Here is a 26,883-nt window from a genome sequence, read left to right on the forward strand (position 1 = left end):
TCTTTCCTTATAAAGAGACTAGAGGTCCGATGCACGAAATTTGGGCAAGAGTAGGCCTTCCCCGGGCTGCCACTTGGCTTGCCCCTGGCACTTGAGACACGGGCTTCCTTCCCTCAGCCCTGGCTTCATCCCGAAGGTTGTCCTTCTGGACATCAGGTCTAATTAGCATATTATGCTTTTATTATCATAGATTGGACACAGGCACACACACAAAGACCATGTGAAGGCAGAACACGGTCACCCACAAGCCAGAGAGGCACCAGTGCGCGTGCACGCGCATCCCGCCCCCCCTCATCTCTCAGTCCAGGTCAAGGCTGGCAAATTTCCCTAAAGGGCCAGATATGGTCTCTGTGGCTACCAAGCGGCATTGCTGCTCTAGCACAAACCAGCCAGACAATACATAATGGACTGGGACTGCGTTCCAAGGTGGTATTTACAAGAACAGATGGGCAATCTGTTTCGCCAACCTCTGATTTAGATATTCCTCTCCTTTTAAAGAGAATTTTGGTTGGTCAGCAATATTATAGTCGTCTTTGTAGTGTAACACATGGAACATCCATCCCCCAAACACTAACGTGAAATCAGTGGGAGTGGACAGAAGTCATTATTCTGGATCTTGCCATCAAGGTGGGCAGCCAGGATACCGCCCTACCTATTCGGCTATAACCGAGCTGACTTTATAAGGTGCCCAAAAGTGACCATAATGACACTACTTTAAAAAATGGCAGCGTTTAAAATAAAAATTGAGGGAATGCCAGTCAGTACCAAAACATCCTGACAATGAGTAAAAGCCTCTTAAAAGTGATGACAAAAATTCAATGACATGTTTGGAGAAGAAAGAGATCAGGAATAAGAAGTGTAAAACAAACTCTGGCCAAAAAGGGCCTTTCATACTAATTCTAGAAACGTAAATGGTTAAAAGGCTGAAACAAAAATGTGAGAACATTAGTATAATTGGTGCCTCAGTTTAGTGGAAGGTATAGATGGTAACCAGAGGACAGCTACAAGCTTAACTCCCAAACTGTAATTAAGAAAGAACCAAAACATTTCATCAGCCATCTGCAAAAATAATACAAACCAAAAAATGCTTAGTTTTAGGAATACCCAAAATCTAATCAAGGCAGTAAGTGGAAAACATTCTTGATAAAATCAACAGCAGAGTCTGATAAATGACCTGGTCAGGTAGTGCTCTAGTGGAGATAAATAAAACAGCTTCCATTACTTAATACAGAACATGACATGCCAGAAGCTGTACAAACATAATTTCTTTTAATCCTCACCATAGTCTATGAGGGAATATTATTTATGAATAAGAAAACTAAAGCTTGGTAAGTTAATTTGCCTAAAGTTACTAGCAGGGAACAGAGCTGTGATTCAAACACAGACAGAACTCTACAACTGGTGTTCTTAACCAACTAATTGCATTTTTCAAATGGATCATCTGTCGAACTTTATCCTGCCATATTTTAAAAGATATGTTTTTAAAAAATGTTCCATGGGCAAATCGGTTGGGAAATTTTGAGTGTTTACTGGACTCTAGGATATCTCTGAGCCCCTATTATAAATCTAAAGACTAAAGAAAATAGCAAATGTATTGGCTGGCCTTTCTATATACTTCATCTTGTCTTTCTTCTTTGTAACCTCACAAAGTGAACAATTAATGGAAAATAATACTTCCACGATGTGGACTAGATATAGCAGAAGTTTATAATTAGGCTGCTCAAAAATGACTGATTTGAAACTCAGCATTTAAAAATGATTGTGTTTATGTAACAAAAGGTAAACATTTTTTTAAAAAAATTAAACTTAAATACATTGGATATAGTTATAGTAAAGAATATATGCTTGCCAAAACCGGTTTGGCTCAGTGGATAGAGCGTCGGCTTGCGGACTGAAAGGTCCCAGGTTCGATTCCGGTCAAGGGCATATACCTGGGTTGCGGGCACATCCCCAGTAGGAGGTGTGCAGGAGGCAGCTGATCGATGTTTCTCTCTCATCGATGTTTCTAACTCTCTATCCCTCTCCCTTCCTCTCTGTAAAAAATCAATAAAATATATTTAAAAAAAAAAAAAAAAAAAAAAAAAAAAAAGAATATATGCTCAATCGTAAGAGTATAAGTTATTTGGTTCCCCTTGGTATCACAGACTCAGAAGATCTTAGTTGTAAACAAGCAGGATGATACAATCTCTGACATAATTCAAGCTGGGTAAACCGCAATAGGTGTGTTCCTCAAATAGTCTGCCAAGTATTTGTCCATGCCTATTATAACTACTGAGCAAATGGGTTGGCATGAATAGTTATATCCTTAATGTGTACATCATTAAGAGGTCGGTATGTCTTCTCATTTACTGGTAACTTCTCCAATTCATCTAGAGTCTCCAGACCATCTATTACCCTGAAAGAGAAATAATATAATGGATGAAAATTTTCTGATTGAAACACAATATCCATATATGTATAGCACTTACAGTATCCTTAAGAGAAAAGGACTGTCCCAGTCCATCTTGTTTAAGCCACTGTTTTTCATATCTGTTAGTTGCTGTAAAATGCTATCTCAATGAAAAGACATATTACTGTTAATTTGCATAATGGACCAGAAAAAACATATTAACCTGTCTTGGAGAAAATCAGGAAATAGGCTGAGAGAGGTTATAATTTCCCAAGGTCACAGGGCAGGTTAAGTTGGGCTTACATTCCAGGTAAGTTTAGTTCTTAGACTGCACTTTCCATATTAGTTATGCTACTATCACAGCCACTCATACGCATCCTTTGCAATGAAATTCCAAAGACGAATATCATAACCAGGATACTCACTTTCCAAATACTGTGTATTTCATGTCCAAATGTGGCTGCTTGCCATAGGTGATGAAAAACTGAGATCCATTGGTATTTGGGCCATTATTAGCCATAGATACAACACCTCTAACGTTGTGCTGCAAAAGACAGTCCAAAGTATTAATTTATCTATGTTTTTAAATAAATATTCCAAATACTGGACTAAAACAAGACATGCACTCTTTAACCTCCCAATATTTAAGGAACCAAGAAAACATTTAATCAGCTTCAATTTGGGCAAACCCAAATATTCAATTATCTGTATCACTGACAACTTATATTGTTTATATATATCAAATCATATCCCCCAATTAATTTCATTTTCACTTTGGAGACATATAGCCACAAACACTTTATTTTTTTTTTATTATTTTTTTTAAAATATATTTTATTGATTTTTTACAGAGAGGAAGGGAGAGAGATAGAGAGTCAGAAACATCGATGAGAGAGAAACATCGACCAGCCGCCTCCTGCACATCCCCCACCGGGGATGTGCCCGCAACCCAGGTACATGCCCTTGACCGGAATCGAACCTGGGACCTTTCAGTCCGCAGGCCGACGCTCTATCCACTGAGCCAAACCAGTTTCGGCACACAAACACTTTAAGTAGTACCAATGTATAATAGAAATAATCCTTACATTTATGTTATGCTGGAATGAAATGATCAGGCAGACAATAAAACCAAAATCCCCATAATCTCTTCACACACACTGGACTCTGGCTAGTTTATCTGTAAAACAAGGGAGTTTGGACTAGTTCTGGGTTTACTCATAATTCAAATGCTCACAAAGGTCAGCAGATAGAAAGTTGATGAGTGGGCAGAATGTAAACATTAGGAAGTGGTGGAATCTGGCTAAAGGAATAATATATTTCTTGCCCAATGTCTTTAAAAAAAATTTTTTTTTAAAATATATTTTTATTGATTTTTTACAGAGAGGAAGGGAGAGAGACAGAGAGCTAGAAACATCGATGAGAGAGAAACATCGATCAGCTGCCTCCTGCACATCTCCCACTGGGGATGTGCCCGCAACCCAGGTACATGCCCTTGACCGGAATCGAACCCGGGACCCTTCGGTCCGCAGGCCGACGCTCTATCCACTGAGCCAAACTGGTTTCGGCTAAAAAAATTTTTTTAACTAATGGCCATATAGAATGCATCTATGGGTCTTCACCCATTGGCAGTCAGTTCATAACCCCAGGACTAGGTGATCTAGGCTACTGCAGGAATTAACAGGGAACCTTAAAATATAATCAAGGTGGGATCGGTCCTACTGATGATTTTTCTCTATATTTGGGAGAGGGGGAGGAGAAGGAGGTAAGGTCCTACTTTTTTATTCTATTTTATATATTTTTATTGATTTCAGAGAGGAAGGGTGAGGGAGAGAGAAAACATCAATGATGAGAGAGAATCACTGATCGGCTCCCTCCTGCATGTCCCCTACTGGGGACTGAGCCTGCAACCCAGGCATGTGCCCTTGAATAGAATCAAATCCGGACCCTTCAGTCCCCAGGGCAATGCTTTATCCACTGAGCAAAACCGGTTAGGGCTACTTTTTTATATTTTTAAAACTTCCACTAGTGAGTCTGTAACAGCAGCCACCGTTGAAAACCACTGGTTTAGGATTACAGATCAGTGTTATGAAAACTGCCATTAATTAATGTCTAAAAGGTTGTTTTGTTTCTAATTCAGGAAAGGATGATTTTTAAAATAATGTATCACTTCCTAACCTCAACTCCTATAACAAGGGTAATATTTCTTTATGATAGAAAAGCAAAAAGATAAAATAAATTACTCCTAGTCTAACTATCCAGAGGTAAATACTGCAATTTAATTTTTTTTCCAGAAAATCCACGGTATATTCTAATGTAACTGAAATATAATATACTAAATTACATATTCTGATTGAGGGGAATTTGTCTCTCTTGTTTATTTGTCTCTCTTTTTTAAATTATGAAGTTATCATTCTGTGCAGATACAAAGTTTAAAAGACAACGTAATAAACTGTTAATTGATGTCATCTCTGGGAAGTGGTTTTATTTTTTGTTTTAGAGAGCGAAAGGGAGAGGGTGGGGGGAGAGAGAAACACCAATCGGCTGTTTCCCACGTACACCCCGATAGGAGATCGAGCCCACCACCTGGGCGTGTCCTTAACCAGGAATCAAACCAGTGACCTTTTAGTGCAAGGGTCGACACTCAACCAACCGAGCCACATGGCCAGGGCTGATTTTTTAAAATAGGTATGCATCAGTTTTTTAATTTTAGAAAAAAAAAATCTTTAGAAAGTTTTAGAAATAATATGATAAAGAAAATTAAAATCCCTAATTTTACATGCTAACGATATATTTACATGCACTACTCTTTTAACCTTGCTGAAATCTACCTCAGACATTAAGTAACGTTAACATAGGGATATTTAAACATCTAACAGATGATAAAAGTTGGATATTGATAATGGCAATATTGCAACCAGGAGGTCTCCCCATTCTCAAAAAAGGCCAATGGTTCATGTCATCCAACAAGAATTTTATAGTGAGACATGTAAGCCCCTTTGGTATGTTACTGATTAAATATTTCAGGCCGGACCCAAAGATGAGCTCACTTAATATCAACATCCATGTGATGGTGAGATTCCAGCATATATTTTAGGCTAGAACTGCCATTTATATTTTCCTCCTGATATCATTTATCAAGTGTGCAGAAACTACAAAAAGAGTCGGTATATATATTCACTTGTGATATTAACTTGTGTTACTACAACATATGTATCAAAGTTTCCAAGTATATACATGGCATGAAAAAATAATTTTAAAGCTTGGGGACATACCTTAAGATATTCACTGTATTCATCCTCAAATTTCTTGCCCCAGATACTGTTACCTCCTCTTCCGGTACCTACATTACAAGACAAATAAAAGAAGTATCTAATTAGAGAAAGGCTTTATTTTCTAAAACTTCAGGGCTTTTTGTAACTCTTAAAGTACAAATAAAATTTGATATGTCCTCTCTTACATCCCAAAATTTCACTTTATAAACCAGAAAAATAAAGTATCTCTACAAAAAAACAAAAACTCTCCTTATCAATATTCATCTTTCAGAGCTTGGTGCTAGTAGCTTCAGCTTAAATACTGCTTACTATTATAAGGCAGCCCAATTATAAATACTCCATGTGCTTTTATTTTTCTATTCTTTGTCTATCCCCCCGCCCTCTTCATACTATATACCATTAATTCTCCAGATATTAATGGGATAACTTACCTGAGGGGTCTCCTGTTTGAACCATGAAACCCTTGATATTTCTATGAAATATACAGCCATTGTAGTAATTACTGGCACAAAGAGCCAAGAAATTCTGAAGAGAGTAAAAAACAATGATTGAGAAATCATGTAGCAGAAACACTTAAGGTAAAGAACTAAGTGTATTTACTAAAAGCACTACAACAGCATATTTAAACTATGTCTTTTAGGCATTACTTTGGATGATGTTGCTTCCCTGCCTAAAGCACTTTTATGACTTCCTCCGGGTTTTGGAATAAGATACAAACTCCTAAGCAGGGCCTACCTCTACATCTCTTGATAATGACCCCTCCCGTGTGGCTCACTATGTTAACCCCATCAGCCTTCTGAAAATTCATCCCACAGAGGCAGGCTCTCCTACCTTGAGGCCTTTGTCCCTACCATCTCTACCTGGAATGTTCTTTTTATAGCTTTTCATGGAGATGCCTTCATTACCTTTCACACTCAGTTTAAGTAGTATCCCTTTCTTGGCTAGGCCTGCCTTCACCTTCTTTTAAATAATTCCTTCCCCCTTATTCTCTATCTCAACATTTTATTTCCTTCAAGGCATTATCACTCTCTAGAATTAGTTTTTTTCTAGAATAAATTCCCCCCCCCCCATCTGTCTCCCCACCTAGAATATTAGCTCCACAAGCGCAAGGAATGTGTCCTGTTCATCACTGTGTTTCCAAACACTGTCAAGATAGCCTTTCACGAGTAACTATTGAATGAGTAAATATGCATAGCTGACTTTTCTTCCTTCTATCCTTGTCATTTAAACAAGTGAAATAATGTAACATACAGTTCTCTTACCTGATATCTAATGATTACTTATGTTTCCTAAGGAAAATGAGCCAAAAGGAAAAGATGCCAGCCACCCTATCTGCCCTTCAATATCAGGAAAGGTAAGTGGAAATCAGGCCAGAAATGATGATGGCTGGTTTTTCCTGACAGTGACTTCATACAGAAGTGTTTCAAGTTTTTTGGGACATTGTTGGCTTTTTAGATCAGTCAGTTTCAAAATGGTTATCCTGCTGCATTAACTCATTTTTTGTTTGTTTATAACGGTACTCACTTCACATGCTTTGGGTGTCCTCTCGCAGAAGATTTCTATTTTAATATCACCTACATCTGTATGCAGTGTCACCGACTAAAAAGGAGACAGAATGTGAGAACAAATGAGATTTCTTCAGGTGACTTTATGCACTGTATGACTTCCCTAACTAGATATTAAAGACATTAAAGACAACGTAAATAAAAACAGAAATACTATTTCAGAGATGACCTGTCCACAAAGCAGCTCTTAGAGAAACTGTAATCCTTCAGAATTTACTTCAGCAGTAGAAAAAAAGCTCCAGGAGATAAATATATGTTAGGGTAAAATGGTGTCTATGCTAAAAAATTGCGGAGCAAATATTTTGATTGAAATAATTATTTTAAGTTTGAATTTTTCATCAATAAAAACAAAAACAATTGTAATGTTAGAATTACTTATTTAAATGGCATTCACCATCGTTAATAGTTATTGAAAAAGGGTATGAGAATGACTTTCAAAACATTGTTTCCACCCTTTCCCTTATGTAATTTAATTATGAGGGACAAAGTTAAAAATTCCTTTCTCGACCAAAGGCAGGACACAAGAAGCATCAGTGTTTCTAGATTCTAACTATGCAGAGGAAACCACAGTCCTTCTTTTCCATAGTACTCTTATTTTTGTTTTTTGTTTGTCTTATCTGTTCCTTTTGTTATCCACTTCCCAAAAGAAGGAAAATCATTATTCTGGGGCTTCCTTGTTCATTTCTCTTCGTTTAAGGTTAGTATCTAGCAGTCAGAGAGCATGGCCAGGTTGGGGATAGAAAGCAGGGGCGTGTGTGTTGGGGAGAGGGATGGGGGTCATTGCTCATTGCTGTTTTCCATTCAAGCTCTAGTTGCCCCCCTTAAGTACAGAGCAAAGGGTTCCAGTTAAAATGATAATACCAGGGCTAAGCCCTTCTGCTCCCCTACTCTCCCTTTTCATCTCTATCTACCTTGTAGTCAATCTCTTTCTATAAAAGGAAAATTCTCTCAAAACACAACTTAAAAAGTAATGCTGCTTATTTCTCGTTTTGTTTAGAACCATTTTTCACTGCCTTGCCAGTGATATTTCCATGCAGTTTTCTTTCCCTTGACTGAATTTCTAGAAATCACTTACAATGAAAGACATTCATAAGAATTCTATAAAACTTACCATTTTTCTTCTTGATGGTTACTGTTGCTTAATTTCTCAGTCTTACCGAGAAAACTTCAAAAACGATTCTCCATTCCCAAAAGAAAAAAAAAATTAAGTTCATTTTTTTTCTCTCTTCTCGCATGCTTATGTTTACTGCAAATTTAAAAGAAAAAGTCTCGAAGAACACCCCCCCCCCCCCCGCAGTAATAAAAATCGGGTGTCGGAAGGGATGAAGAGACCCTACCCGACTTGAGCGCCAACCCCCCGACGACCCGGCCCCTCCGCCAGCGCCGCCGGGCGAGTCCTCCCCGAGCCGGTGCGCGGCCGCCCCCTGGGCCCCGGCCTGCCCTCCGCGCGGCCGGCTCTCTCGGACCCTGCAGGGCGTGGCCCGCCCCTCCGAGGCGCCGCTTAAAACGCCCTCATCGCAGCGCCTTCTCTGCTTCCCTTCCCCAGCACTGGTCCGGCTACACCACGTGCTTTCTTACTTTATTCGATCTGCTGTTTCAGCAGCAGCCTCTCCACCCGGAACGCTCACGCGAAGCAGCCCGAGAACGAGAACACACGCCCTGCAAGTATCTGAATAAACCAGCGAAAAATGAGCGCGTCACCCCATCCCTTACCACTTCGGGGAGCACAGCTGCGGCCAAGACAGAAAAGGTGCGATGGCAGGTGCCCCCACCCCAGGTCTGAAGATTCCAAATTCGTTTCGTGAGGCCACCGGAAGCCGAGCACCGGACCCGTCCGAGAGAACGCCCCTCGCGGGCCCGCCTCCTCCGCCCCCCACTCCTCCCCCCCCCCCCCCCCCCATCGCAAACCAAAGCGACTAGCACTAGGGAGCCGGTGTCAGGTAGCCCACCGGGGCCACTGCCGACACGGAAAGGAACTCTTCTCACACTAGGGCAGGAATCCCACCCGGAACTACTCTGGACAGCCTCTGGCAGTGCCTGGCACTCAGCGGTAGAATGGAAGGGACCACTTCCGCCCGGCGCCTGCCCCAGCCAGTTCCCACGCCGCGAGATCCCGCCCGGGGCCGGAAGTGACGCGCGAGGAGCGTTCTCGGGACTGGTGAGTCTCGGGCCATTTAAATCTCGGCGGACGAAGCTGCGGACCTCGGGTTTGTGCGGGCTGCGGCCGTTCTCCGAGGGCTGCTGTGAAAGGGGGCAGAGGAGGAGGTAGGGACAGACACGGGGCTGCCGCGGGAGAGCCTGGGGCGCCCGTGGGCTGGCCACCGGCTCTTCATCGTGCTGGCCGTGGCCTGCATGTAGACGAGGTAACCTAGAAGGTGCAGTTTTGCAGCTGTAAAGTGGGACCTACTAATGTTATTCAATAAACACCGTGCTGACTCGAGGTCAGGTATGGTCACCAGCTTTACGTTTCAGTATTGCGACCAACTATGAGCTGGGCACTTTCTTCTTCAGAGTTGGAAATCGCAGTGGCTAAGTAACTGGTTACGCAGCTGTGACTCTGGCGGGGGTGGGGGGGTGGGGGTGGGGGGAAGGATGGGGGAATGGTCAGTATGGCGTTAGAGTCCTTGCTCTTGTCCAGCATGCTATGCTGCCTCTCATCGTGAATTCTGGCATCAAGCTAGGCAGCTTTGCTGTCGCCTGATCTGTGAGCTGAGGAGTGTTGGTTCCAAAGGCAATTTCAAATGTAACTTCACTGCCCCGGTTGCCAGATTTAGAAGAGCCTGGAGAGTGGAGTGCTTTCAGGCCGAGGACTCTGGAGGGTGGAAGAGGTATAAGGACATTAGAAGATCTTCCAGGACCGTAGGCTGGAGTGGTTAACAGAGGCTCCTCAGCACTTCAAATCGTATATTGAATAAATACACACGTCTCATCTATATATATAAAAGCCTAATAGGCAAAGTGTCCCCTTGGGAGTTCCATCGCTCACTGTGACATGCACTGACCACCAGGGGGTAGCGTGGAACCAAGGAAGGCCCCGGCTGGCAGCCGGCAGCTGCTAGGGACCCTACCTGTGCATGAATTTCGTGCACTGGACCTCTAATATTAAATATTTTTGCTGCAGAAATGTCTTAAAATTGCTTTTGAAATTATTGGGTTGTGAATCTTTTAATTAAATTTACTCTTGGCTATGCTTTCTTGTTAATTATTGTGCAGACTATGAAATGCTTTTCTTCAACAATTGAAGAATGGAGTTGGCAATGTCATTTTTTGTATTGGATATAGCTGTCTAGAACAGCAATTTTCAATCGTTGCCACAAGAGTTTTTAAAACATGCAAAACCTGACTGTTTAGTCAGGAGCACTGACCTTTTTCCCATAGATTGTCGAATAAAAATAACAACAGCTAACACAGCAATAGCTGTCGGAGTGAATGAATCAACATTATACAGTACCTAGGTATTTTGTCAGATTGGCAAAATAATATATTTTTTGGTGTGCCGCAGAATTTTAGTAATTAGTTTATGAATGCCATGAGATGAAACAGCTTGAAAATTGCTGTTCCCTTAGGCTTACAGGCTCAGCACTCCCACCTCTTGAGCCTAGCATTCCTGTAGCAGGTGTGGGCTCAGGGGCAGCAGCCCTGCCTTTTCCTGTCTGGACCCTGCTCATTTGGAGTGACTCATCTGTGCATCTTGTAAAGTACTTAAATTATATATATATATATATATATATATATATATATATATATATACATATTTGTAATTTTTTTAAACAAATTAGTTTTTAATATACCACCCTAATTCCAAACTCTGCTGAGATGGGGTGGGGGACAGTGCCGGTCTGCAGTAAGCGTTTAGTGCTGGCCTGTGTTGGTGATACTGAGATATGTAAAAGATCGTTCCTGTTTCCCAGTAGCATTAGCATACTGGGGAGACAGACATACAGGAATCTAATATTATGAGAATACTTGGGCAAAATGGGGCGGGGCAGGAGAGAGACACCGAAAAGGAAGATCTGTCAAGAAAAGGCTTTATTTTAGGAAGTTGAAGGAGAACTGGAAAGAAGGGTAATATTTAGAGAAATGGAGAAGGCAGGAGGAGGGCTGAAGCAGGGATGGGGAGAACTAGAGCAAGGGTGAGGTACTCTGGGGCGGAGGGGGTGAGCATCTGTGTAGTAGGTAGCAGGCTTGTGCCGGGTGACTTACACATAGGAATGCACTTGCTCCTCTCGATGGCCTGTGAGGTGGGTTGTAGTGTTTCTGTCTTATAGATGAGGAACAAGCTCAGAAAGGTTAAATAACTTACCTAAGAAAATGCTGGTTAGTGGCAGGGGTGGTGCCTGCACCCAGGTAGGTACGACTGCAGCTCCTTTGCTCCTGTTTTGCGAAGGTATGGGCCTAAAGTGTGCATGTGTACCATTGTTTGTGTTTTGACTTCAGATAGTCAGTTTTTCCCGGTTTCTGTATGTTGTCATCTCACCTACGCCTGGTCCCCTCGAGAGTCCAGCTTGTTCGTTCCCTGGTCCGCAATCCTTCCTCTTCCTTCATGGACCTGAAGGCTCTCCTTTCCTCCTTGAATGACTTTGCCTCCCTCTCCTTTGCTGAGAGCTGGGACAATGTTGGATTGCTGGTGGAACCAAGCCCACCACACACGGTGAACACACTCTTCCTGACCAACGATTTGACCGAAGCAGTGATGGAGGAGGCACTGCGGAAGAAGGCTGATTTCATTCTCTCCTACCACCCGCCCATTTTCCGGCCCATTAAGCGCATAACCTGGAACACCTGGAAGGAGCGCCTGGTGATCCGCGCTCTGGAGAACAGAATCGCCATTTACTCTCCCCACACGGCCTATGATGCCGCACCCCAGGGGGTCAACAACTGGCTGGCTAAAGGGCTCGGTGAGAAGCCTCTTGTTCTCTCATGTTTCTTATTCTCCCTATAAATGCTTTGAAACTTTAGAACGTCTTTTCAGTAGAGTTTTCACTGCTCTAGGGTGGGATCGTTGTTGTGTATGCAAAATATATTTTAAAACAATGTTGCTGAAATCTGGCAACCAAATGACATTTGAAAAATAGCATTTTTATGACTAATGAACAAGGCGAGCCTGGGAAATCCTCATGCTAGTCTGAGCTTTGTGATTCCTCACTCAGGTGGCATAGTACCTGCCACCCGGCCACTCCAGAAATGCTTGTTAAATTGAACTGAAAGCTTGGGCCTCTCTGGCACATATTTAATATGTCACTCATATAGAGCAGAGTTTTAATGAGGGAATTCAGCACATGTGTTTTAGCTTTACTTTTAGTAAGTCTTTTTATAGTTTACTTGTTTTGGGCTGAAGCTTTTATAAGGCTATAAGCTGGATTGATGTGGTCAAGTAGCTGTGAGGATTTACACACTGAATCATGTTGTACATGGGTAAATTTAATAAGCAGCACAATTGCACGTATCATCTAAAACTGCATCAGTCTTTCTTGTCCAAATTTTTGTGGTATTTAAGAATACTGGAAAATAATTCAAAAAATAAATTTGATTTTGTATGTCTGTATTAAATTCCCCATTGTTGGGTAACGTTGGTTGTATAGGAAAAGGATATGTGTATATGTGTAGGGTATATAAGCATCTGAGAATGAATTTAAAAAATACTAATTTCTTGTAAGTTTGGGGCATAATAGTTTATCTTTTTAATTAAAAACAAAACAAAACACAAAAACTCCCATTTTCCTACCATTTTTTTCAAGGCGTTTGCACCTCCAGGCCTATACATCCTTCCAAAGCACCCAACTACCCAACAGAGGGAACACACAGGGTAGAATTTAATGTTAACCACACCCAAGACCTGGACAAAGTCATGTCTACAGTGAAAGGAATTTCGGATGTTTCTGTCACTTCCTTTTCTGCTAGGTACAGTATATTTTCCTCTTTTCTCGGTGGGTACTTATTTGTAAAGATCTTCCTTACAAATTCTATAATTCTGACATTTAGGTTTGAAACATGGTTTTCCCTGGGATGTGTTTACAAAACAGCCTGCTTTTCATTTGGGTCCTCAAAGGAGGAGAACCATGGGAGCTTTTCAAAGCAATAAAGATGATAAGTAACACTATTTCCTCTGTGGGAGGGACTGTACTACACATTTTACATGCAGTGTTTCTCATCCTCCTGGTAATGGTGAAAGGTAGTTGCTTTTACTTTAGGGCACAAGCATACCTCAGAGATATTGTGGATTTGGTCTCAGACAAGCATAATAAAGCAAGTATAGTTAATAAAGCGAGTTGTAATCTTTTTCCTGGTGGAGGGTCTTGTCTTCAGTTTATAAAGAAAGACAATACTCGTGTAGTTCAGTAAAATGAGGTATGGCTGTTACTCAGTCCCAGTATCTTCAACTCAAGTCTTTTTCCTTCCTTTCAGAGAAGTGAGTATCTTTCCAAACACATACAGAGACATAAAAAAATGTATAGCTTTGTTTTATTTGTTGTTCTCTTAATTAAGTGGTATTTGCCATATTACTGACAATATGTTTAGAGATCTTCCCATGTAGATATATAAGCTCTCTCTTTTTAAAAAAAACTATATTTTATTGAATTTTTTACAGCAGGAAGGGAGAGGGATAGAGAGTTAGAAACATCAATGAGAGAGAAACATCGATCAGCTGCCTCCTGCACACTCCCAACTGGGCATGTGCCCACAACCAAGGTACATGCCCTTGACCGGAATCGAACCTGGGACCCTTCAGTCCACAGGCCGACGCTCTATCCACTGAGCCAAACCGGTTAGGGCTATAAGATCTCTTTTTAACCGCTGCATAATGTTTCTTATTATGGATGTACTGTAGATTATTTTCTTTTTTGTTTTATTTATTGTACTGTAGATTCTTTAAGCATTCCTCTTCCTACCTGATGCCCCCCCTGTTTTTTAACTGATGCACATTTAGTTCGGTTCTAGTTTGACCACATCACAGTTAATATCTGGGTTTGACCATTAGTCAGGGCCCACGCATTGTTTTTGCTTTTTCTTTTCAAAGCTCCGCAGATGATTCCAGTATTGACAACACTTCCAGATTATATTTTAAGGTGCCTTTTAGTTCTAGAGTTCTATACTTGGAGTTTATGGCTAAACTGCAAAACTTTCTTGATGCCAGCCTTTTTAGAGAGGCTCTAGGGCCCTGTTCGGCAAACTGTGGCTCGCGAGCCACATGCGGCTTTTTGGCCCCTTGAGTGTTGCTGTTCCACAAAATACCGACTTCTGCACATGGGCCACGAAGTTTCAATCACACTGTATGTGTGCGCCCACACGTGGTATTTTGTGGAAGAGCCACACTCAAGGGGCCAAAGAGCCACATGTGGCTCGCAAGCTGCAGTTTGCCGACCACTGCTCTAGGGCATTGCTTTTCAAAGGGCGATAAGGACTCCCTGCCCTTATGAATGGGGTACTTATGAAAAATGCAGATTTTTTGCTTCATCCTAGATCTGTGTAATTAGCATGGGGTTTGCCTGAGAATCTGTCCAGGAAATTCTTGTATGCAGTGTTGTTTGAAAATTAACTTCTCTAGGGCTTTAAGAAGAATTCAGTTTGCCCCAGCCCATTCACAGATGCTGTTTCACTGGATCTGTAAAAGGGTCCAGCAGCTGTCGTTTTAGGAAGCGATGCACGCCTGGATTCAGAGCCATTAGAACCATGGTTTCAAGGTGAGGTCCTTGGACCAACAGCATCAGCATCGCTGGGAACTTGTTAGAAAAGTAAATTCTCAGACCCCCACCTAGACCTACTGAATCAGAAACTGGGGGTGGGGCCATCCATCTATGATTTAAATAGTCCACAAGGTGTTTTCGATGCATTTTAAAGTTTGAGTAACACTGTTCTAGAAAATAATTTGGTTTGGGATTGAATCCTAAATGTCATATAAATCTAATCTATTATGGGAAGTTGTAAATTGTAGATTACTTAAAATACATTTTGATTATATTTATCCTGGACCAGTGAGTGACTTTTCTTTTTACTCTTTTTCTAGGACTGATGATGAGGAACAGACACGGGTCAGTCTGAACTGTAGTCAGCAGGCTTTGATGCAGGTGGTGGCTTTCCTTTCCCAGAACAGACAGCTTTATCAGAAGACTGAAATTCTGTCACTGGAGAAGGTAATAAAAATATGTTACATTGCCAAACATTGTCTGGCAAATTCATTTGTAAATTGTTAGATCAGTAGGCCTTCCCAGGAGACTGAGCTCCTCCAAGTCAGAGAGTGTTTTTGTCAGATTTGTATCCCCTGGACACAAACGTTGGCCTGGAGCTGTGAGCTCACAGTGTACATGTTATATTGATCTCAGCATTTGCTTTGTTCTAGGTTTGTTTTCTAGGACTGATGATGGACAGTTTCTCTAACTTCTGTTTTTCAGCCTCTGCTTCTGCACACTGGAATGGGACGGTTATGCACCCTGGATGACTCTGTCTCCTTGGCAACCTTGATTGAGCGAATCAAAAGGCACCTAAAACTATCTCATGTTCGTCTTGCTCTTGGGGCAGGGAGGACCTTAGGTAAATACGTCTCCTTTATTTGTCCAGTATGCCTACTGTTAACACTGGGCAAAAGTTGAAAAACTCTTCATTGTATTGGAAGTGAAAGAAAGCCTGTAAGTAGTTATGGGAGATGCCTGACTGGTTTACGCTATCAATCAGGTGTCTAGGTTGTGCTGTGGTGAACATCTCATTGGCTACCACAAGATTTATTTCCCCACAGTCTGTTCATCTCAAATCGGCAGGGCAAGTCTGCCCGTTGTAGGTGGTCGCAGATGCAAAGGGAGAGTCGTAAGCCGTCATGTAAACATTCTAGCCTAGAAATGAATTTCCGTTTAACTCAGTCCAGAGTTGGTCACATTGCCCGATCCAACCCAAGCTGGACATGAAGTAACATCCTAGCACGTGCTTGGGAGAGAGCTGGGAAGCGGGACTGCTCCGGTTTCCATGCAGATCTTGGTGTGTTACGATCTCGGTGATGTTTTATAGGGAGGTGCTACGAAGTGAAGTGACCACTGCAGTTTCTGAGTCTTGTAGCCACTGTCTTTTCTATCGGCTCTTCCCAGTACTTTCGGGAAAAGGAACCAACAGAGCATTATTTGACCCCTGCAGTTTGCCTAGCAGTGTTATGAGTACGTTAAAGTATGTGAGTTCCCACTGCAAAGGGGCCTAGAGGTTGTGGATTCCGAGTGTCTTGGGTGAAATTTATCTACTTGCTGCATGACTTTGACAGGTTATTTAACCTTCTTGTGTCCCGGTAGCCACACCTGTGAAAACTGTGGTGGTAATTAAACCTAACTCATCAAAGTAGATGCACAGTCCACGTGGCAGGGCATGTGGCAGGGCACAGTAAGTGCAGTAAGTGCTGGCCTTAGCTCCGTGGTAGGTGTCAGTGAAAACACAGAGGTTCAGAGATACTTATTCAGAAGTCTACAGTTGGATCAAATGACTCGTGGGCGTTAATTTCCAAACAAAACAGATGGCAGAGGTGGGATTTGACTTCCAATCCAACTCCAAAGTCCCTTTTAAAATAGCACTATTGCGTGACCACTAATGAAGGGTTTATTCTCGAAACATAAGTGCTAAATACTTGTATTTGGGCTTGACAGTTTATTTCACTCTTCAGAGGATGCTCCTTTATTTTATTTATTTTTGTTAATCCTCACTCAAGGATATATTTCCATTGATTTTTAGAGAGATGGGAGAGGGAGAGAAACACTGTTGTGAGAGACACACATCGACTGGTTGCCTCCCACAGGGCCCGACCAAGCTGGGGATCGAGCCTGCAACTGGTGTACTAGTATATGCCTTTGACCGGAATCGAACCCGGGATCCTTCATTCCGTGGTCCGACGCTCTAGGGCCAAATCAGCCAAGGGCCAGAGGATGCTCTTTTAAAGTAAATATGGTGCCCAACTGATTTAGCTCAGTGAATAGAGCATCGGCCTGTGGACTGAAGGGTCCCAGGTTCGATTCCAGTCAAGGGCATGTGCCTGGGTTGTGGGCACATCCCCAGTGGGGGGTGTGCAGGAGGCAGCTGATCGATGTTTCTCGCTCATCGATGTTTCTAACTCTCTATCCCTCTCCCTTCCTCTCTGTAAAATATCAATAAAATATATTTTTTAAATATATTTTTAAAATAAATACGATATTTAAAAATGTGTCAGATCCATTTGTAGCATTCCTCTAACTAGCCCTTTCAGTTCCTCTGCTTCCTCACCTGAGAACAGAGATAGTACCTGCCTAACTCTCCCTGTTGCCTGGGGACCCAGTAGGTTACTTCCCGTAGTAGCGCTACAGTACAGCCAAGAGCTGTACTCTTAACATTATTCAGTGGGCGCCTTATATGGGCTTGTGCAGCCATGTATGTCTAAGGAATAGTAACCCTGCCTTGAGTTAGCTTATGCTATGCAATACCAAAGAATAATCTGTCTGCTATATGAGGACATGTTTTATTATTTTTTAAAGTTTAGTAAGCAAAATTTATATACTGGTGATGAGGGCAAGTGTGAAATCTGCATTACATTTAGGATTTTGGGTGCAAATTGTAATATTAAAATGAAGGGGACTTGTAAAGTACTGGTCTCTTGCTTCCTTTATCTTGCAGAGTCCCAAGTCAAAGTGGTGGCTCTGTGCGCTGGCTCTGGGAGCAGTGTTCTGCAGGGGGCAGAGGCCGACCTCTACCTCACAGGTAGGGCAGCCTTTGATTTCTCTTCTCCCCTTTTGTGTGTGTGTGTTCTTTCCCAACCGTGGTTTATATTTTACAAGTTAAAAAGGCAATTTTAGGACTGCCCCTGACATATAGATGGAGCTAATAAACTTTTTTTGAACCTGAACTAAATAGGAACTACACCAAAATTGGGGACATACCTTATTGTTTGTGGAGAGAGAAAAAAATCATTTAACAATTTATCAGATTATTTAAAAATACTAATGTTTAGCATTTCTTTAACCTATCTTCTGTTTGTTTGTTTTTAATTGTTTTATTGCTTAAAGTATTACAAAGAGTATTATATATGTCTCCTTTTTTTTTCTCCCCTTGACCTTCCCCTAGCCTCCCATACCCCCCAGTGTCTTGTGTCCATTGGTTATGCTTATATGCATGCATACAAATCCTTCGGTTGATCTCGTACCCATCCCCTGCCCCTCCCAACCCTCCCCGGCCTTCCCACTGTAGTTTGACAGTCTGTTCAATGTTGCTCTGTCTCTGTATCTATTTTTGTTCATCAGTTTATAATGGTCTTAATTATCCATAAATGAGTGAGATCATGTGGTATTTTTCTTTTTTTTTTTTAATTAAATCTTTATTGTTCAGATTATTACATTTGTTCCTCTTTTTTCCCCCCATAACTCCCCTCCTCCCAGTTCCCGCCCCACCCTCCGCCCTCACTCCCCACCCACTGTCCTCATCCATAGGTGCACGATTTTTGTCCAGTCTCTTCCTGCATCTCCCACACCCCTTTCCCCCCCAAGAATAGTCAGTCCATTCCCTTTCTATGTCCCTGATTCTATTATAATCACCAGTTCATTCTGTTCATCGGATTATTTATTCACTTGATTCTTAGATTCACTTGTTGATAGATGCATATTTGTTGTTCATAATTTGTATCTTTACCTTTTTCTTCCTCTTCCTCTTCTTAAAGGATACCTTTCAGCATTTCATATAATCCTGGTTTGGTGGTGATGAACTCCTTTAGCTTTTCCTTATCTGTGAAGCTCTTTATCTGACCTTCAATTCTGAATGATAGCTTTGCTGGATAAAGTAATATTGGTTGTAGGTTCTTGGTATTCATCACTTTGAATATTTCTTGCCACTCCCTTCTGGCCTGCAAAGTTTCTGTTGAGAAATCAGCTGACAGTCGTATGGGTATTCCCTTGTAGGTAACTGAGTTTCTTTCTCTTGCTGTTTTTAAGATTCTCTCTTTATCTTTTGCTCTTGGCATTTTAATTATGATGTGTCTTGGTGTGGTCCTCTTTGGATTCCTTTTGTTTGGGGTTCTCCGTGCTTCTTGGACCTGTAAGTCCATTTCTTTCACCAGGTGAGGGAAGTTTTCTGTCATTATTTCTTCAAATAGGTTTTCAATATCTTGCTCTCATCTTCTGGTACCCCTATAATTCTGATGTTGGTACGCCTGAAGCTGTCCCAGAGGCTCCTTACACTATCCTCGCATTTTTGGATTCTTTTTTCATTTTGCTTTTCCGGTTGGGTGTTTTTTGCTTCCTCGCATTTCAAATCATTGACTTGATTCTTGCGCTCCTCTGTTCTGCTGTCGGGAGTCTGTATAATATTCTTTATTTCAGTCAGTGTATGCTTAATTTCTAGTTGGTTCCCCAATATAACATCGAGGGTCTCATTAGTTTTCTTGTAGATCTCATTAAGTTTATCGGCGGCTTCTAAACAGTTCTTGAGAGACCTTAAAAGTGTGGTTCTGAACTCTAGATCTTCCATTGACAATTTTGTCCTGTTTCTTTGTCTCCGCATTTTGTTATGCTTCCTTGGTGCACCCCCTAGTGGTCTTTGTTCGTGGTCTTATAGTTAAATCTTGATTGTTGTAGCTAATTCCAGGAGGGTTTGACCTCCAGGCCAAGTGGCTATGAGAATCAGCTGTGTCAGCAGTGAGAGAACTTCTGTCCTCTAGGGAGGTGCTAATCTGGCGTTTGCCTGAGGCTATCCGGCAAATGCCTCTGTGCAGGGTTTGGGCGGGGCGGGTTCACAGGATCAACAGGGTGGGCCGGAGAGAGCAGTTATGGCGGCTCTCAGTCCTGTCCCCAGGTGCTCCGCCTCTCTGAGTCCCAGCACCCGCTGCAAACCTCGGAGAGAAAGCTGCACTCGCTCTGACCGAAGCCAGGCAGTCCCGCTTCTCCCGTTTGAGTCTGGGTCCCTAAAGACTCGCCCGGATCTGGAGCTCAGAGTCTGCGACTCCCTCCCGATTGAAAACGCCCACCGCGCCCTCCGCCACCAGCCCGCTCCGCGCACTCCGCACCTCAGAATTTGACTTCAGCACTGTGCCTCCTCTGAGTGTCTGTATGCGTTTCTCTTTCCTCCTAGTTGTAGGACTTCCACTCAGCCAGCGTTCCAGTGGTTCTGGGTGATGTCCGTTCCGTCTTTTAGTTTCACTTTTGAAGTAGTTGTTCAAAGCAGCAAACTCGGGCGTTAACCTATGCCGCCATCTTGGTTCCTCCTGGTATTTTTCTTTCATTGACTGGCTTATTTCACTTAGCATAATGCTCTCCAGTTAACCTATCTTCTTCCTAAACATGACTTCTCTCAGATTTCATGTCACTTTCTATGTGTTGCCTTAGCTAGAAAATAGTTCTTCTTACTCAGCCCTAGAGTCAACCATCAGTTCATATCAGTTCTAGCTCCAAAATCTTTCTAGAACAGGGGTGGACAAACTTTTTGACTCGAGGGCCACAATGGGTTCTTAAACTGGACTCAGAAGAAGGAGCTGCGGCCGTGTTTCCCGACGTTTCCATGTTAACACTGCTGCTGGTGAAGGAGCGGAGGGGAGATCAAGAGAACCCTCCGCTCTTTCGGCTCCGCGGGCCGGATATAACAGCCGAACGCCCGCGGGCTGTAGTTTGCCCACGGCTGTTCTAGAACCTTTCCCTTATCTCTACCCAGGCATCATCATCTACCCGAAGAATATCTTCAAGCCTCTAATCTTTTATTTTAAAATCCTCACCCAAGGTAGCAATACTTATATCAGACAAAATAGACCTCAAAGTGAAGGCCATAACAAGAGATAAGGAAGGCCACATCATAATACTAAAGGAATCGATACAACAAGAGGATATAACCCTGATAAACATATATGCACCCAATGCAGGAGCACCCAAATACATAAACAAAACTCCTGGAAGATATTAAGGGAGAGATCGACAACAATACAATCATAGTAGGGGACTCTAACACATTGTATGCGGGAAACGTGTTTATACGTTCTACCAGTGTAGTAGAGCGCGGGACACGTATTAATACATTTTTTATAGACTAGCGGTAGAATGCGGGTAACGTATAAATACGTAAACTAAAGTTATCGTAATTTTACTGAACCTGAACGTTGCCATTTGCGCAAAAAATTAGCAAAAATGGCCTGTGCCACCTGTTAGCGCGCGATAAAAACTACCCGCAAACAATGTATTAATACACCACTGACATCGCTGGGTAAACCCTCTAGACAAAAAATCAGCAAAGAAAACAGCAATCCTAAATGACTCACGAGATCAAATGGACTTAACTGACATCTTCAGAACATTTCACCCCAAAGCCACGGAATATACGTTCTTCTCAAGTGCACATGGGACATTTTCAGAAATAGACCACATATTGGGTCACAAGCAAAGTCTTCCCAAATTCAAGAAGATTGAAATCATATCAAGCATTTTTTCAGACCACAATGGCATAATATTAGAAATAAACTACAATAACAACAATCCCAAATATTCAAACACTTGGAAGCTGAAAAGCATGCTATTAAACAATGATTGGGTTAACAAAGAGATAAAGAAGAAATTTAAAACATCCTGGAAACTAATGACAATAAAAACACAAAAATCCAAAATCTATGGGACACAATGAAAGCAGTCCTGAGAGGGAAGTTTATAGCTCTACAGGCCTCCTCAAAAAAACAAGAAAAAATGGTAATAAATCATCTAACTCTACAACTCAAAGAATTAGAAAGAGAGCAAGAAAAGCCCACAGTATCCAGAAGGAAGGAGATAATAAAGATCAGAGCAGAAATGAATGACATAGAGACCAAAAAAAAACAATACAGAAGATCAATGAAACCAATAGCTGGTTCTTTGAAAGGATAAACAAGATTGATGAACCTCTAGCCAGGCTCACCAAGAAGCAAAGAGAGAAGGACCCAAATAAAATTAGAAATAAAAGAGGCGAAATAACAACAGACACCACAGAAATACAAAGGATTGTTTAAAAATACTATGGATGACTCTACTCCAACAAACTAGACAACCTGGAGGAAATGGACATATTCCTAGAAAAATACAACCTTCCAAAACTCAATCAGGAAGAATCTAAAAATCTCAATAGGCCAATAACTATGGAAGAAATTGAAGCAGTCATCAAAAAGCTTCCAGCAAACAAAAGCTAAGGGCCAGACGGCTTCACAGGGGAGTTTTACCAAACATTCAAGGAAGAACTAAAACCTATCCTCCTCAGACTATTCCAAAAAATTCAAGAGGAAGGAACACTTCCAAGCTCATTCTATGAAGCCAGCATCACCCTCATACCAAAACCAGTTAAAGACAACACAATGAAAGAATTACAGGCCAGTATCCCTCATAAACATAAATGCCAAAATCCTCAACAAAATTCTAGCAAATCGGATCCAGCAGTACATCAGAAAGATCATACATCATGACCAAGTAGGATTTATCCCAGGGATGCAAGGATGGTACAATATTTGCAAATCAATAAATGTGATACATCACATTAACAAATTGAGAGATAAAAATCACATAGTCGTATCAGTTGACACAGAAAAAGCATTTGACAAAATCCAACACCCTTTCTTGATAAAAACTCTCAGCAAGGTGGGAATAGAAGGATCATACCTCAACATAAAAAAAAGCCATATATGACAAACCCACAGCCAACATCATAATCAATGGGCAAAAACACACCATTTCCCCTAAGAAAAGGAACAAGACAGGGATGCCCACTCTCACCACTCCTGTTCGACATAGTATTGGAAGTACTAGCCATTGCGATCAGACAAGAAGAAATAAAAGGTATCCAAATTGGAAAAGAAAGAAAACTGTCCTTATTCGCAGATGACATGATACCGTACATAGAAAACCCTAAAGACTACATCAAAAAAATTATTAGACTTAATAAATGAATTTGGCAATGTAGCAGGTTACAAAATTAACGCCAAGTAATCTATGGCATTTCTATACAGCAATAATGAACTTACAGAAAGAGAGACTAAAAAAGCAATCCCATTTACCATCGCACCAAAAAAATTAAGATACCTAGGAATCTTACTAAGGAGGTAAAAGACCTGCATGCAGAAAACTACAGGACACTGAAATAGGAGATAGAGGAAGACATAAACAGATGGAAGAACATACCATGTTCGTGGATTGGTAGAATCAACATCATTAAAATGTCCATACTACCCAAAGCAATCTATAGATTCAATGCACTCCCCCTTAAAATACCAACAGCATATTTCACAGACCTAGAACGAACTTTCCAAAAATTCATCTGGAATAAAAAAAGACCTCGAATAGCTGCAGCAATCTTGAGAAAGAAGAACAAAGTAGGAGGTATCTCAATACCAGATCCAAGCTGTATTACCAAGCCACTGTTCTCAAAACAGCCTGGTACTGGCAAAAGAACAGATATATAGATCAATGGAATAGAATAGAGAACCCAGAAATCGACCCGAACCAATATGCTCAATTAATATTCGACAAAGGAGGCATGAACATACAATGGAGTCAAGACAGCTTCTTCAATAAATGGTGTTGGGAAAATTGGACAGATACATGCAAAAAAATGAAACTAGACCACCACCTTGCACCATACACAAAAATAAACTCAAAATGGATAAAGGACTTAAACATAAGACGGGAAACCATAAAAATACTAGAGGAATCCACAGGCAGCAAAATCTCAGACATATGCCGAAGCAGTTTCTTCACTGATACAGCTCCTAGGGCAATGGAAACTAAAGAGAAAATAAACAAATGGGACTACATCAAAATAAAAAGCTTTTGCACAGCAAAGGAAACCATCAACAAAACAACAAGAAAGCCCACTGCATGGGAGAACATATTTGCAAATGTTATCACTGATAAGGGTTTAATCTGCAACATTTACAGGGATCTCATGAAACTTAACAAAAGGAAGATAACCCAATCAAAAAATGGGCAACAGACCTAAATAGATACTTTTTGAAAGAAGACAGAAGACCAAGAGACATATGAAAACATGCTCAAAGTCACTAATCATCTGAAAGATGTAAATCAAAACAACAATGCGGTACCATCTCACCCCTGTCAGAATGGCTATCAACACATCAATAAATGACAAGTGCTGGAGAGGATGCGGAGAAAAGGGAACACTCCTTCACTGCTGGTGGGAATGCAGACTGGTGCAGCCACTGTGGAGAACAGTATGGAGCTTCCTCAAAAAACCAAAAATGGAACTCCCATTTGACCCAGTGATACCACTTCTAGGAATATATCCCAAGAAACTAGAAACACCAATTAGAAAGGATATATGCACCCCTATGTTCATAGCAGCACAATTCACCAAAGCTAAGGTTTGGAAACAGCCTAGTGCCCATCAGCAGATGAGTAGATTAAAAAACTGTGGTACATCTACATAATGGAATACTATGCTGCGGTAAAAAAGGAGTTCTTACCATTCGCAACAGCATGGATGGACCTGGAGAGCATTATGCTAAGTGAAATAAGCCAGTCAGAGAAAGATAAATACCACATGATCTCACTCATTTATGGAATATAATGAATAACATGAACTGATGAACAAAAACAGATCCAGAGACAGAGAAGCATCGATAAGACTGTCAAACCACAGAGGGAAGGTAGGGGAGGTTGGGAGTAGAGGGGGGGAGATCAACCAAAGGACTTATATGCAAGCATATAGGCCTAACCAATGGACACAGACAACAGGGGGGTGAGGGCATGAGTGTGGGGGGGGGGGGGATGGGGGTAATGTGGGGATAAGGACACATATGTAATAACTTAATCAGTAAAGAAATTTAAAAAATAAATTCTCACTCAAGGATATGTTTTTATTGATTTTATTTTTTTCTTAAAAATGTATTTTATTGATTTTTTACAGAGAGGAAGGGAGAGAGATAGAAAGTTAGAAACATCGATGAGAGAGAAACATCGATCAGCTGCCTCCTGCACATCTCCCACTGGGGATGTGCCCGCAACCCAGGTACATGCCCTTGACCGGAATCGAACCTGGGACCTTTCAGTTCACAGGCGGATGCTCTATCCACTGAGCCAAACTGGTTTCGGCTTGATTTTAGAGAGAGGAAGTGAGAGAGAGAGAGAGAGAGAAATATTGATCAGTTGCCACCATGTAAGTGTCCCAACTGGGGATCGAACCTGCAATCTGGATATGTGCTCTGAGAAATATCTTCTTACCTGGCTGACTTTAGATGTCTATGATCTATGAAGCATCACTTTGGCTATAACTTCAGGGATGAGAACCATCGGTCAAAAGACCAAATAACAGGCCTCTGCTTCCACTTGTCACCTTCCTTTGAGCTTGACATGGAATTGGGTGAAGGGAAATATATCCTAGACAGACCAGCAGGTGAGGAGCTTGCTCCTTGCAGATACTGTATAAACACTCTCATTTGCCTTTTCTTTCCCACAGCTGCCAACCTGTGCCAGGCTTTTCTTTCCTTTGCTTTCAGCTATTATTGTAGGGTCACCAAGAATTTCCCCACTTTCATGCCTCCTCCAGCCAGTGCTTTTATAACCTGGGCACCCAGACTCGTTCCTAAAGCATGGCTTCTAACTGGGCCACGTTAGTATCTTTTTCTCCTTTTTATCTTTACTATTATAGATCAATATGCTTTAATAGGTGCTTGAAGAAAAAGTATTTCTTATAATGAAATGACACATATGAGGGGTAGAAATGTGGGCAATTAAACATTCCTGGGGGAGGAGGGTAACTCTTTTTCTAAGAACCTTTTTTTCCTTATATTTTATGCCTTTATATTCCTATATACATTTCAAAATTATACTTCATATAGAAGCAAACGTAGTCTTTCTGCTGTTGTGGTTCAGCATTGCAGACTCTGAGTCTAATGTTTAAGTATCTGCTCTTTCCTTTGCTGGCAGGTGAGATGTCCCATCATGATGTTTTAGATGCTGCTTCCCAAGGAATAAATGTCATCCTCTGTGAACACAGCAACACTGAACGAGGCTTTCTTTCCGATCTTCGAGATGCGCTGAGTGTTCACTTGGAGAATAAGATTAATATTATCCTGTCAGAAGCAGACAGGGACCCTCTTCAGGTAGTGTGACGCATGCGGCACAGAGTGACATCTACTTTACAAATCGTTTCCCTCCTCCTCAAACGCACATGATCAGTGGAGTCTGTATCCTTCTGGAAGAATGTTTAGAATGTACATTGTCATTTCTGGTTTGTTAATCTGCTTCACCAAATGTTCTATAGTTTTTAGGGTAAACACTGTAATGTAACTATTATTAAAGAACAGATATTTAGCCCTGACTGGGTCACTTAGTTTTGAGGAACTTCAATATGTTTTTACTGAAAAAAACAATACTATAACTAAAAGTGATTCTATCCAAATTGGAATTTTATTAATAATAAAGACTATTGACATTTTCTTCTTGCAAATAGTATAGGCACAAAAATTATAAAAATAAACTAGTGGATATTTAAGGGCAAATGTAAAGTTTACACATTAGATCATTAAAGATTTTGTGTACTTTTTTATACTGCAAGTTATAAACTAGATATGTTAATAAAAAAAAAGTGCAAGCCAGTAAGTATATGCTATCATTTGTGTTTTTAAAAGGAAAACAAATAGACAAAAACCCTTATCTGTGTATAGACTACCTCTGGAAGGTTAGGCTATCAATGGTTGCCTAAGGCAGTGGTC

General features: G+C 41.3%; 3 protein-coding genes across 8 annotated transcripts in view; 1 reads left to right on the forward strand and 2 right to left on the reverse strand.

Annotated features, from left to right (window-relative positions):
* Nucleotides 1-938: 938 nt before the first annotated feature.
* Nucleotides 939-9,101, reverse strand: PPIL3 (peptidylprolyl isomerase like 3). Of its 2 annotated transcripts, XM_081096150.1 has the most exons (8): nt 8,940-9,101; nt 8,338-8,405; nt 7,186-7,260; nt 6,093-6,186; nt 5,662-5,729; nt 2,815-2,933; nt 2,100-2,395; nt 939-1,844 (listed from the first exon to the last, which is right to left on the reverse strand). In XM_081096150.1, exons 2-7 carry the CDS (start codon nt 8,338-8,340, stop codon nt 2,269-2,271), a joined length of 486 nt encoding a protein of 161 aa, XP_080952276.1. In that variant the 5' UTR covers nt 8,341-8,405; nt 8,940-9,101; the 3' UTR covers nt 939-1,844; nt 2,100-2,268. The 2 variants fall into 2 exon arrangements, with proteins under 2 accessions (XP_080952276.1, XP_080952277.1); XM_081096151.1 differs by lacking the exon at nt 8,940-9,101 and having other exon boundaries at nt 8,338-8,673.
* On the forward strand, nt 8,853-26,489 carry NIF3L1 (NGG1 interacting factor 3 like 1). 5 transcript variants are annotated; one of them, XM_081096145.1, is made up of 8 exons: nt 9,361-9,491; nt 11,664-12,124; nt 12,965-13,127; nt 15,232-15,358; nt 15,617-15,755; nt 17,841-17,924; nt 25,626-25,778; nt 26,096-26,489. In XM_081096145.1, exons 2-8 carry the CDS (start codon nt 11,689-11,691, stop codon nt 26,278-26,280), a joined length of 1,287 nt encoding a protein of 428 aa, XP_080952271.1. In that variant the 5' UTR covers nt 9,361-9,491; nt 11,664-11,688; the 3' UTR covers nt 26,281-26,489. The 5 variants fall into 5 exon arrangements, with proteins under 5 accessions (XP_080952273.1, XP_080952275.1, XP_080952271.1 ...); XM_081096146.1 differs by having other exon boundaries at nt 9,361-9,384; XM_081096147.1 differs by lacking the exon at nt 25,626-25,778 and having other exon boundaries at nt 8,853-9,384.
* The window catches only part of ORC2 (origin recognition complex subunit 2), a 29,703-nt gene continuing 28,783 nt past the window's right edge, over nt 25,964-26,883 (reverse strand). Inside the window, exon 19 of the mRNA XM_081096142.1 lies at nt 25,964-26,363. The gene's annotated coding sequence lies outside the window, so the exon portion shown is untranslated. The remainder of the gene's footprint in view (nt 26,364-26,883) is intronic.

This window comes from Myotis nattereri (genome assembly GCF_964212035.1).
Source record: "Myotis nattereri genome assembly, chromosome: 7".
Classification (NCBI taxonomy): domain Eukaryota; kingdom Metazoa; phylum Chordata; class Mammalia; order Chiroptera; family Vespertilionidae; genus Myotis; species Myotis nattereri.